We start from the raw sequence: 13,265 nt of genomic DNA, 5'->3' as shown, positions 1-13,265 counted from the left end.
TGTGATGAGGCTGCATTTTAATATTTTAATGTTTCAATATTTTAATGTTGCATTTTAATCTTGTTTTTAAGTTGTATTCATTCAACTTGTTTTTATTATTGCTTGTTAGCTGCCCTGAGCCCGGCCTTGGCTGGGGAGGGCGGGGTATAAATAATAATAATAATAATAATAATAATAATAATAATAATAATAATCATCTACAAAGAATTCAGCTGACAGGGAATTCAGTAGCACAGCCTATCCCAGCAGGTTGTGACAACAAGCATTCTTGCCAATGCACAATCAAGAGTGTGCTTTAAGGTTAGTTGTGGAGCAGGTGGGCATGGTTTGGAGGGGAAACAGCACTGCGGGCCAAACTGGGAGCAATGCCAGGCCCAATTAGGCACGCAGGCTGGAGGTTCCACATGCCTGCCTTACATCTTTAGTCTAATGAACAAACATTTGCACTTCAGGGTGCAAACATGTTATGTGAGAGCAGTTTAACTGGTCACAATAAAATAATGTGTTAGCAAGAGTAATTACTGAAGTACAAATAAAACACTTGTCCAAGAAAGCTGTGTGAAAGCCGGTACATTCAATTAGCAGCAAAACTACTGGTATCTGAAGGAGTGAGCAGGCACACGAAAGCTTATACCCAGAACAAACTTTGTTGGTCTCTAAGGTGCTACTGGACAATTTTTTAATTTTTTTATTTATTTCGATAGCAAAACTACTGCACTTGGTACATGAGAACATCAAAAATATTTCATGCTTTAAACAACATTACTTTTCTTTAAAATGTGTCATATAAAATAGCCAACCATAGGTATTATTTTGTCCAAAACTATATTAAGAAATTTATATATTAAAAGGTGGGATGTTCTAATCAATTTGTTACCCCCAATTTTTCCAACTACCATTTTCTTTACCACAGCTGCATTAGCACTAACCCCCTAAAATAGCTCTGCTGTATTCCATAATAGGGCAATTAAGTGATACATAATAGAGACATGCTGTCAAATGTAGAAATTACTAGTTATGTGTAAGTAAATGCTAAGGAGCATACAATGGTACCAACAGGAATAACTCTGGCGAATAAACTTTGTTCTCATTTGTTTTTTTCCCCAAGTTTGTGTAGTTAAGTCACCATTTATACTCTCACATAACTCTACTTTTTGTTTGAAAGGTTTAAACTGGGAAACGACAGCAAAGGTTATTCCTCAGAGATAGCAGCAGCTAGAAGCTTGAGATGTGTCTGTGTTGATGTTAAAGAACATAAAACTAGAGAAACAAAAAAAAGTTTGATAAAGAAGTGTATTTAGGTTTGTTAAGTTATGTGTACTCTGCTTTTCAAACAAGTTTTTAAGAAGGTTCACTTATTTTACTCCCAAAGAAAATTTGATCCTATTACATTTATTTTCCCGCACAGAATACAATATTAAAGCCAAAGTTCAATTTTAAAAATTCAAACCTCTAATTACATGTACTTATTGTCAATATTAGTTTAACTGTATTTACACTATGTAGAATAGTTGCAAGTATGTTATTCTAGAACAGACACATATTGGTCATAATACAGATTGCTACAGACCCAACATTATTTTGGAATTGTGTTTCTTAAGGTTTCAGGCTTGCTGGAACTACTTTGCTTTTTACTACATCACTGAAAAACAGGTGCAAAAAGGTAGCTCAGCTGAGTGGATGTACTCTTAAGAATTAAAGAACAAGGTGTTCTGGGCATATGCTCGGCCCAAGAATTTGTGTCAGAGGCAATTTCCCATACAGGGAAGGAGGGAACTGCTGGTTGTGTGAAAAGTTTACAGCGCCCCCCTGCCCTGGCTTGGTGTCAGGAAACTAGTCTCATGTTTCTATGGGTCCTAAGCAATACATTGGGACGCGGGTGGCACTGTGGGTTAAACCACAGAGCCTAGGACTTGCCGATCAGAAGGTCGGCAGTTTGAATCCCCGCCACGGGGTGAGCTCCCGTTGCCCGGTCCCTTCTCCTGCCAACCTAGCAGTTCGAAAGCACGTCAAAGTGCAAGTAGATAAATAGGAGGTACCGCTCTGGTGGGAAGGTAAACGGCGTTTCCGTGCGCTGCTCTGGTTCGCCAGAAGCGGCTTAGTCATGCTGGCCACATGACCCAGAAGCTGTACGCCGGCTCCCTCAAAGCGAGATGAGCACCGCAACCCCAGAGTCGGTCACAACTGGACCTAATGGTCAGGGTTCCCTTTACCTTTAAGCAATACAATGGGAAATAACAATGGCTCTGATGAAAGAATAAAGCAACAGTAGTTTTTGAAGGAAAACTAGATGTCAAGAAGGAGAACACATTTTTTAAATGAAGCAATTGGAATTACTAATAACACAATCGTATAAAACAGCTACTCCAAAGTCAGTCTATTGAATTCAATAGGATGTATTCCCAGATAAATTTGGATAGGATTGCAGCATAAATTATTATTAATCTATTCCAGTTTTTAAAAGGCATTTCACTTCCTGTGTGTCGAATGCTAACCAAAGGATTATTCTACAGGTTGGAGGGGGAGGAGGTGATTTTTGCTCATTTTTCCTCCTTGCAGACCCTAAGACTATCTTCCACACTGTTCTGGAGGGAGCACAGGGAGAAGGTGGCAGTTGGTGAAAACCCACCACACCCTTATTCCAGCAGAAGCTTCCACTGGATCTCAGTGGAGCTTTACCATTCACAGAAGGTTTTCAACCAAGGTTTTTGCCTGTTTTTTATGCAGGTATCTCGTTGCTCAATAAAACATCCTCTACAGTATCTGGGCTTCACAAAGCAACACTTCCCCCCTCTCTTTCAAAAATGAGAAATACTTTTTGCTATGGGTTTCATTATGGGGGGAAATGCAGGAGATTACTGTAAGAAAGTACAAATACAAATAAATGACACTATCTTCATGTCTGTGCCATATATCAAAACAGGATAATTATTTTAAGAAATATTCATTCCTTGTATATAGGCAAAAATATGCAAAGGAAATTATGTTCCACAGTTCTCTGATTTTAAAAGGGAAGAACTGCATTACAAACCTAGAGTTCTGGGGTGTCTAAAGGAACACAGGCTACATTAAGTGCTTTACAATGCCAATGATATTTTTTTTCCAAGACAGCTGCATTGCCAGTACAAGGCCCTTTTGTGAAAGTAAACCAATCAAGTTGGCACACTGTTCCAATTTCCTTTCTAGGACAAGCCTCTAAAGCTGATAAATATGATACAGCTCAGCTACATCCTTGGCTTCCTATAAAAGGAAACAGGATGATCTATCCTACTTACGGATGCAAATGCTATTGCTTGAATATATTTCTGAAATGGAACCAAGTGAAGTCATTTCTCCGAGCTAGAACTTCCAAGTGAATTATTATTTGAGAAAAGCCATTGCTCCAGTTATTAAGCAAGTTTGAGAACTGAAGATATATGGATTTCTAAATACCTGAAGCACTTAAGACTGGAAGAAAGAAGTTGCAATTTGATTATGACTCCCTACAGGTAATGAAAATAAAAAAATACATTGTGCTCAAGGCTGTATGGGGGGGGGGGGCTGGAACATTCCCAATATTAAGAACCTAGGCAACATGAAACTTTGCATTTCATAAAAAACAACAACCAGTAGATACATCTTATTAATTGAATGCCAATTTTACTCTTCATAAAAAGAAATGTCCTTAACATTAAAAGAAAACTCAACATAACCTAACATTTTTATGGAGTTGGACATCTGGAGAAAGAATACAATCGCCTGAACTTTCTTACTTCCCTATTCCCATAGAAATCCAAATACAGAATCAAGTAAGTCCTGATTTAAGCTTACTGACAATTATTTTATCAAACCGCAAAATCACACTAAAACAGTGCGCAATCTTCCTACCCTGCCCCCAGCTCAGCTGATTGGAGATTACAGATCAGATCAGCAGCAAGAAGATAACTGGACTGAGTCCCAGTGCTGAGCTGCACATGAAAGAAGAGATCACTCTCTTATTCCATGAACAGCTCAAAATGTTCCTGTGCTGTGACAAAGGGAGCTCCTTTCATATACCAAAACATGGAAGTAAAGTGAGCTACCCATGGAAGAACAGAGTGACCTATTCCTCCCTGGGAAGCTCCCTGCAGTTCTGTGTTGCCTGCTGAATGGAAGGAGCAATTAATGTTATCAGGGGACTGGAGGAATTCTAATACAAGGAAATACTATTGGGGGGGGGGTTATTTTAGAAAAATGGAACAAGGATTACATGGTAGAGGTCTATACAGTGGTGCCTCGCAAGACGAAAAGAATCCGTTCCGCGAGTCTCTTCATCTAGCGGTTTTTTCGTCTTGCGAAGCAACCCTATTAGCGGCTTAGCGGATTAGCGCTATTAGCGGTTTAGCGGCTATTAGCGGCTTAGCCAATATTAGCAGCTTAGCGGCTTAGAAAAAGGGGGGGGGAGCGGAAAAAAATCGCAAGACTCGCAAGACGTTTTCGTCTTGCGAAGCAAGCCCATAGGGAAATTTGTCTTGCGAAGTGCCTCAAAAACGGAAAACCCTTTCGTCTAGCGGGTTTTTCGTCTTGCGAGGCATTTGTCTTGCGGGGCACCACTGTACAATTATGTATGGTGTGGAGTAAGGAGATACAAAGATTTCCTTGCAGTACTAGAATGTGGGAGCTTCCAGTGAGATTCAGGACTGATAAACATACTTCTTCACACAACACTGCAATGTGCTGTGGGATCACTTTAAGTTTATGCAGCCTGATAATGTGGATAAGGTGCTTGCTATTGATATATAAACTCTTAATGGCTTAGAACCAGTTTACTTAACAAATTGCCTTGCCCCATACATGCCTATTTAGCCATCTCAGTACAGGGTTACATACACTTCAGGTTACATACGCTTCAGGTTACAGACTCCACTAACCCAGAAATAGTGCTTCAGGTTAAGAACTTTGCTTCAGGATGAGAACAGAAATCATGCTCCGGCAGCGCGGCGGCAGCAGGAGGCCCCATTAGTTAAAGTGATGCTTCAGGTTAAGAACAGTTTCAGGTTAAGAACGGACCTCCGGAACGAATTAAGTACTTAACCCGAGGTACCACTGTATTTGGAACTTGAAACCTTTGCAAGTGCCACATAATGTTCATTCCACATTAGCAGCACAAGTGTTTTGGAATTCCCTACCTATTAACATTAGGCAGGGACCCAGGCTATATTGTTTTATATCCCGCTGAAAACTTGTTCATGTAACTTAGTTATTTATATTTGTTTTTAAAGTTTGGCTGATTTATGTTTTAATTGTGATGGCTGTTTGTATGTTTGTTTTTAAAAATTGTTTTGTAGATTTTAGCTGTGTTTTATTTACAATTTTATTTGTGCATTGCTTAGAAAGCTCCTGATTAAGCGGCTTTTAAACCTTCTAATAAATAAATAACTTTTTAAAACATGAGTTTGCTACCACACAAATGGTGATAGCTACCAGTTTAGTTGGCTTTAAAGGTGGAATAGATAAGCATAGAGAAGGAGTCTATCAATACTTATTGGTCATGATTTGTTATATGCACTTCCAGGTTCAGAGGCAGAATGCCAATGAGTAACAGTTGCTGGGGAGTAACAACAGAAAAGGTCTAAAGCTTTCATGCCCTGCTTCTGGATTTCCCAAAAGTTCCTAGCTGCCCCCCACCGGAAATGAGATTAAACTATAGTCTGATACAGCAACACTCTTATGTTCTTTACTGAGGCAGAAACTCAAACTGTGTTCCATCTTGCAACAGTATATCAGTTGATTTGCTTTCAATTACTTCAGCTATTGCCTTTGAAAGACCCAGGATGTAAATACATTTGCAAAAGGAGACTGTTCGTCTCAAGATTATTTTGTTGTGGATGTTACATCAGTTAAACCATTCCATCAGTTTACAGTATACCATAAATGTTTACATGAGCTCTGAACTATAAAATATTTTCACATAACTATTTCAGCTCGGAAAGAATGATGCACTGTCAAAGTTTGCGAGAGCTCAGAGTAGCAATTCAGTATCTGAAGATCAAATAAAAACCACTGCAGATCATCTGGAAAGTTGCAGGGAATATTAGGTTAAACAAATTACTGTTCCATGGTCTCTCAGCTGGTAAATGTAACCAGGAAGGTATCGCTTATGTATTTTAAAACTATGTGTTTAGTGTGGGGGGAGACATTAAAGAGTCAGGCTCATAACCCAACTATACTGACCTGTCTGTAAGTTCCCTCTAACAAGGTGTCCAGATGTTGCAGAGGAGCCTGGGTTTTATCTTTAAACCGAGTCAGCAGTCGTCGTTCAATAGCTCTAAACTGTACGGCTCTTTCAGATAATAGTTGCTCATATTTAGTAGCATTCAAGCGCAGCTACAATTAAGCAAGAAAAAAGTTAAAAATATTCCAAAATGCAATAATATTTTCACATGACACGTTTATAACAAACAGGTGGAGAACAACTGCATTTCTGGAAGTTTTACTGTAGTAATTCGCAGAGTGCTTTTCTATGGTAAGGTAGTCAGTCTGAAGTCCGGTAATTTCACACTCATCATCAGATCAACTAACAAGCTAGAATAATGCCAGGTATTACCAAAATTGAAAATAATTGTTGACAGTGAAGGCAATCTACTGTAATGCATGATAATCTTACCATGGGTTTTCATGACAGAGGTGAAATTATCTCGTCATCAGCAGGTTATGAATTATTTCAGTACACTGGATCTGCAGCACATATGCTCAATTATATTTTACTAGCTGCGGCAGAAATCAGGCACAGTATTTTAAAATGTTTAAAACACTGTCTTTAGGAATAGATTTTTATTTTTAGGGGAGGGCAATTTTTAATATATATCAAATGTCAATCCAATATCAAAACAACTCATATTCCTGTCTAGAATGACTGTGCCAAGTGTTCCTAAGAGTTTTGAAGACTATGTTAATATACTATTGGTTTAGCAAAGATTATTAGAAATGAGATGCTGACTTTCACAGCCCAAACAGCCCTGACATAATCTCCATTCCTCTTTATAAAAACATATACAAAGCCATTAAGGGCTTGAAGATGGGTCACTATGAGCCTACACACCATGACTGCAGCCCCTACATAAATGCACTGGTTTATAAACAACTGTAACAGCTCAAAGTAACAACTGAAAAAGTCACCAGCCAAATTTCATTACAAAATCACAAATATTAATATGCATACCTCAAAATGATGATCAATTATTTCAAAATATTCTTGTAAGGGGATTGGGCCAGAAAAAGTACATGCAAAGTCTTTGCAGTTTTGTTTCCTAAAATGTTCTTCAAGACGAACAGTGAGTTCTTTCACAATTAGCCAAAGGTCCTCTAACTGCTCACTTTGAATTCTGTAGCGCTCTTGAAAATGAAAAGCAAAATAAAAATTAGTAGCTGATTCACTATCAGTTACTAAGTAGGGCCATTTTTTATTTTAAATGAATTTAGTTATACACAAGACAGAAAAAGACAAACAAGAATAAAAAAACCCAATATAAACTAAAGTCTACAGGAGCAGAGCATAAAGGTGAGGTGCACATGTACATACAGCTATACTTGATAACAGTTCTACTTACGTTGTTGCTATTATTACTATTAGTTTAATGAATATAGTATTTCCAGATTTCACCTGTGAAAAAATTTTCTGTGTTCATAATTTAGCATGTTTAATAGTTCCCCTTTTCCCATCTCTTCCACCAATAGCATCAATTTAAATATTTAAACACTTTTTCAGCAATATGGTGGGAATTCTGTGTCACAATTATCACAATTACAAACATGCTTTAAGGAATTCACTGTTGTCAATTACATTGAGATGCCTGCGGCAATTCTGCCTTCCTTCCTTGCTCCAAATTCTGGGGACATTCTCCAGTAGCAAGCTAGAGAATGAAACCTCCTTTAATATTTTGTGCTTTCAGGAATCAGGTAAACAAGCATTGGTTTTTTTCACAAACCAGGGGTACTTCCCCATCAAATCCATTCCATCATTTTTGTTCAGGGGTGACTTCACACATACACACACATCTGTCAACAGAGGGCAATAGTTAATGCATGTGATGAAGTGAACACTAGCCTACAAAAGCCTATTGCAATAAGAATTCCTAATTTTAAGGTGCCACAAGATTCTCTGTGATATAGGCGCCAGGCAAAAACATTCCTCTCCTCCCAGTCCTTTGGCTAATTAAAAAAAGGGGCCTTTTAAACTAGGGGGGTATTGTTTTTGTTTGTTATTACGGTGTGCACTGTTGTATTTTTATATTGTAAACTGCTCTGTGATCTTCGGATGTAAGGTGGTATAGAAATTTAATTAATTCGTTTATTTATTATCTAACAAAAACACTTCTTTGGAAGTTGTTAGTTCACATGGATTTCAAGCTCTGATTTCCAACTTAAAATGGTTCGTGTTAATGATAACCAATGGTTCATGGTTCAATAAATTTGAAGAGGCAGGAGGGAGGGGCATGTGTGTCAAAGGTTTCTCCCAATCTCAATCATGGTTAAAAGATAGGAGACCTGTTTGCATTGACCCTAACACATCAATAGTTCAGAACAAGTAGCAAAATTTTACATCCAGGACATTTGAAATTAAAAACTGAACAATTCAGGGTATACTCAGTTGATAGCTAGGATACAATATGGAAAATTCCCTTTAAAAATTCAGCTTGGAAAAATGCTACCATATTGGAAAATGGCAGCTCTCGCTTTCCATTTAGCTAAAAGGACCCATAACTCTGAAACAAACGTGATTTATCTGAAATGGATTAAGCATTCTCACATTCAGAATCATCAGATGATCTCAAAGGTAGGATTTTAAAACCTAACGTTTATTAGGTCTTTCCATATCTCAGCTATCAAAATAATATGCTCTGCAATTTTCTATGACCAGGTAAAATTCTAATCTCATTTGACTACAAGGGATCTTAATAGAGAAAGGACTCTGAAGTGCATATCCATCTTAAAGAGCAAAACATCATAGCTACCAAAGAGTGGGATACTGCATCTTATATCATGCAAGTTAAAAGTTTTGTGGTTGATGCAGGCTTCATGCATATCATCCCTTAATAAAAATGGGCCAATGAAATGGCCAGGTATACAGCAATAGTACTGTAGTTTCAAACTAAGTCTGAAAATGCTATGTTTATAGTCATCTTTTCAAAATATGTAAGAGAACAGTTGTGAGGAAAAATAAGAGGAAGGGTGGAAATGAGGAGGGGATATTTTTAAAAAAACTTAAAATGCTCTACTTTTTAGAAGTTTGGCCAAGTTTTTTATTTTTAAAAAAGATGAGGCTTAAAACTTTGCTTATTAAGCAATTCATAAGATTAGTTATCCAAGATTGTATAACATTTCTATTGGCACACTTCCCAGAAAATGCATTTCATAGATGGGACAATGACAAATTATATTTACAGTATACAAGGAAAATGGGCAGGTTTCATATAAAAGCATGTCCTTTTAAAAGCCGAAAACCATTTGTTAATGATTACATACCATCTTATTTTCATTATGCTAGAAATATATCTAGGAATAATGACCAGACATTTTGAACAAATCTTCCCTCATCTAAAATTAGTCCCTGAGTCAAATTTAGGCAAAAAAAGAGGTCATCAGCGGTTTTAAAATTGTATTGACCAGCAGGAAAATACAGCAGATGACTCCACTGAAGTGGAATGGTAGGATAAAACTAATGGCTTATTTGATCTATTACAAAAAGAAAGAAAACTCTGAAAAAATCTATAGCATATAAACGAAATAGAGTTCTTTAGTTGTACAATTCTGCTGAAAACAGCAAAAGAGTAACTGTTACTTACAGGTCTACATTCTAAGATTATGAAAACAGGTATGTTCGAGGAAAGCAGCTTTTCCCTCAAAATATTAAATATTAAATTTTATACAGAAGGACAGATGGCACACTAGCTGTTGACAAGCATTCTAAGTCATGTTTGCGTAAGCCCAAACCACGCTGAATACTGAGCGCAGCTAACTGTTTTTAAGAACCTATGGGATATTATGAATACCACAAGCACCTATAAATCACCATTCTCAGCAATGAAATACTTATTGAAAGTTGGATGAAGGGGCATATTTTTTTCAAGAATTTTAGTAAACAGTTATTTCTGTGTCAAGAGACCAAAAAGTTGTCAGCTCCCGGGATCTCTGACACGGTTAAGCAACTTGTGAGCGTAGGAATCAATCTCTCACCCAAAAGCCACATAAAAGCCTTAATGGGTATGGGATATAATTATTTCTGAGACAGTTGTAAGTTATAACTGAGTTTTATCCATCTGCTCGTGGAAATTTACATTCAATATGAGAGTTGCTTTCTGGTTTGGGAATTGGACTAGATCAACCTCAAGGTACCTTCCAATTCTACAATACTATGAACTTGGTGTCAAATGTAAATTATTCTCCCAACAGTAATCTTTACAGAATCCCAGCTGGTAAAAGAGTAAAGTAGAAGCATGGGTACATGGGTAAGATTAAAGTTTTTATGGTGCAGCAGTTTCTAGACACTATTGCATCAAACACTAGGGTATGCTTCAAGCATCTGTACTGTGGGAAAGCTTATACTGAGATAGAAAGCATCAAGCCAGGTCTATAAATAAACAAACCCAAATGGAAAAGAAAATTATTAGTGGGAGAAAAGATGGGAAGATAAAGCTCCCTGTTCAAGCTAAAAGGTTACAATACACTTCAGCTAGCCAATGCTTCTGGTGGGATACTTAAAGCTTCTTTTCCTTTCATTAATAAATGAACACTTATTGTCATCAGCTGAGATCTTGTTTGCACATGTATATCATTTAAGCTACCAATTCTGTAAAACAAGAATCCAAATAACCAATTCTAATTTTAGCTTACACGTAAAACTATTTACAAAAAAAATTACAAGTCTTCTCAGATCTTTGTTATGGAATGTTCCAGTTACTTCAACTGTTTAAATTTTTTTACTGTCAAACAAATATTAAAAATTATCATACAACACTCAAAGAATGTTCACACAACCAAACACAAACAAAAATGAAGCCTGCAAAAAGTAAACTAATTGATACCATGAGAGTCACTGAATAACTACTTGTCCAGATGTTTCCCATCACAGGATTTATGGTGAAAGATATTAAGGTCTTTTACAGCTTAAGAATTCTCGACATCCGTGCGAATAGAGGAAAGCTCATGCCACCAAACTTAGATAATTCTTCACAGCATTCTAGAATCTAAACAACGAGCTGAAAGGCCCGAGGCTCAGAACTACTGGATTGGTTCCACTGGTGCACCCACACAGTCCTGACACCATCCCAGTAAGTAGCAAAGAGGCCACTGTCAGGATGGCAGCAACACGGCACCATCCCACGGCACCAGCTGCTCCTGAGGTCTCAATCTGCACACTTTAAACTGGTTTACATAGACCACAGATTTAAAACAAACTTCAAACCCTAGTTTCAAATACTAATTAACAGTACACCACAAGGATTTTAAATGTATTGTCTTTCAAAAGCATATATTTCATATTTTGAAACAGACAATCAAGCAAGGTTTCTGATTCTTGCTTTATTATTCTACAGTTTTATTACCGGTAATGACTTGTTAATTTGTATGTTTTGTTTTAGTTTTGCTTTTTTATTTTCTGTTGACTGCTTTGAGGCCCACCAAATGGAGGAAAAGTGGCATATAAATTCAACAACAACAACAACGAAGGCAGGAATGAGAGAAGGGAAAGAGAAGGAGGAACAAAATAGTTGGAATTCAGTCATGAAACAGTGGCCAAATCCCACTGATTAATAATAATGCTTCTTCAGGTTTGTTGAATTCTGGCTTCTTTTTTTAAAAAAAGCTGTAACCAATTTCTCAATGACACAATTACAAGCTCCTGACCCAGCCTGATATTGCTTCCCTACTAGAATCATAGAATCATAGAGTTGGAAGAGACCACAAGGGCCATCGAGTCCAACCCCCTGCCAAGCAGGAAACACCATCAGAGCACTCCTGACACATGGTTGTCAAGCCTCTGCTTAAAGACCTCCAAAGGAGGAGACTCCACCACACTCCTTGGCAGCAAATTGCACTGTCGAACAACTCTTACTGTCAGGAAGTTCTTCCTAATGTTTAGGTGGAATCTTCTTTCTTGTAGTTTGGAACCATTGCTCCGTGTCCGCTTCTCTGGAGCAGCAGAAAACAACCTTTCTCCCTCCTCTATGTGACATCCTTTTATATATTTGAACATGGCTATCATATCACCCCTTAACCTCCTCTTCTCCAGGCTAAACATGCCCAGCTCCCTTAGCCGTTCCTCATAAGGCATCGTTTCCAGGCCTTTGACCATTTTGGTTGCCCTCCTCTGGACACGTTCCAGTTTGTCAGTGTCCTTCTTGAACTGTGGTGCCCAGAACTGGACACAGTACTCCAGGTGAGGTCTGACCAGAGCAGAATACAGTGGCACTATAACTTCTCTTGATCTAGATGCTATACTCCTATTGATGCAGCCTAGAACTGCATTGGCTTTTTTAGCTGCCGCGTCACACTGTTGGCTCATGTCAAGTTTGTGGTCAACCAAGACTCCTAGATCCTTTTCACATGTACTGCTCTCAAGCCAGGTTTAACAAGCCATGAAGGACAAAAGCCTAGCATACAAGTGCTCAGCCAGCTGAACCAAGCTTCTTACCAACATCCTCAGAAGCCAATAACTGAAAAGCTGAACAGGATTTAGTGAACAGGGACCATCTGTGGCAGAAAGAAGTCCTGAATCAGAATTAGAAGTTGAAGCAAAAGAGGAGGGAGGCCAAGAGACAGAGATGAGTCAGGCTGGTGAAGAAGGCAGGGTGTCTCCCCCTAATGCTGCGACAAGCTCCTCTCCTCCTGGTCCTCCAGAACCAAAAGAGGTATGAAGAGGGAGGAGCAGTGGCGCCCAATTGCTTGAGGAAGACCAGGGGGGATGGGGAGACCTATGCAACTGTGGGAAGCTGGGGACCTTTAGCCTCCACAACTGCCTCATAAGGCCTGGCACTTGTGAGCAGACCTTTTATCTTCGAACAAAGAGTTAACTTTGCTTATTCCATGTGATTTACTGTTAACACCCACCCCTGTCACACTGTGGACAAAAGTATTGCACAAACTCTTATCATGTGAAGATCTCATCCATAACTTCAGTTCAACAAGATACTTACGCGATGTTTTTGAAGCAAGTAATGTGACTCGGGAGCCACCTAATAATTGAAATCCTAAAGCATTTAGCTGGTCTTCATCAGCCTGATCAGCAAAGTCTGAAATAAAATGAAATG

The 13,265-nt window shown here is 38.3% G+C and overlaps 1 protein-coding gene across 3 annotated transcripts in view; it reads right to left on the bottom strand.

Annotated features, from left to right (window-relative positions):
* The window catches only part of BBS9 (Bardet-Biedl syndrome 9), a 235,887-nt gene that overhangs the window by 170,081 nt on the left and 52,541 nt on the right, over window positions 1–13,265 (bottom strand). For all 3 annotated transcript variants that reach the window (XM_079947531.1, XM_079947530.1, XM_079947529.1), the window contains exons 16-18: window positions 13,152–13,247; window positions 7,181–7,353; window positions 6,193–6,345 (exon numbers count right to left, since the gene is read on the bottom strand). In XM_079947531.1, coding sequence (XP_079803657.1) covers window positions 6,193–6,345; window positions 7,181–7,353; window positions 13,152–13,247 — 422 coding nt within the window. The remainder of the gene's footprint in view (window positions 1–6,192; window positions 6,346–7,180; window positions 7,354–13,151; window positions 13,248–13,265) is intronic.

Source organism: Podarcis cretensis (assembly GCF_951804945.1).
Source record: "Podarcis cretensis genome assembly, chromosome: 12".
Taxonomy (NCBI): domain Eukaryota; kingdom Metazoa; phylum Chordata; class Lepidosauria; order Squamata; family Lacertidae; genus Podarcis; species Podarcis cretensis.
This window is presented reverse-complemented; position numbering and strand designations above follow the sequence as displayed.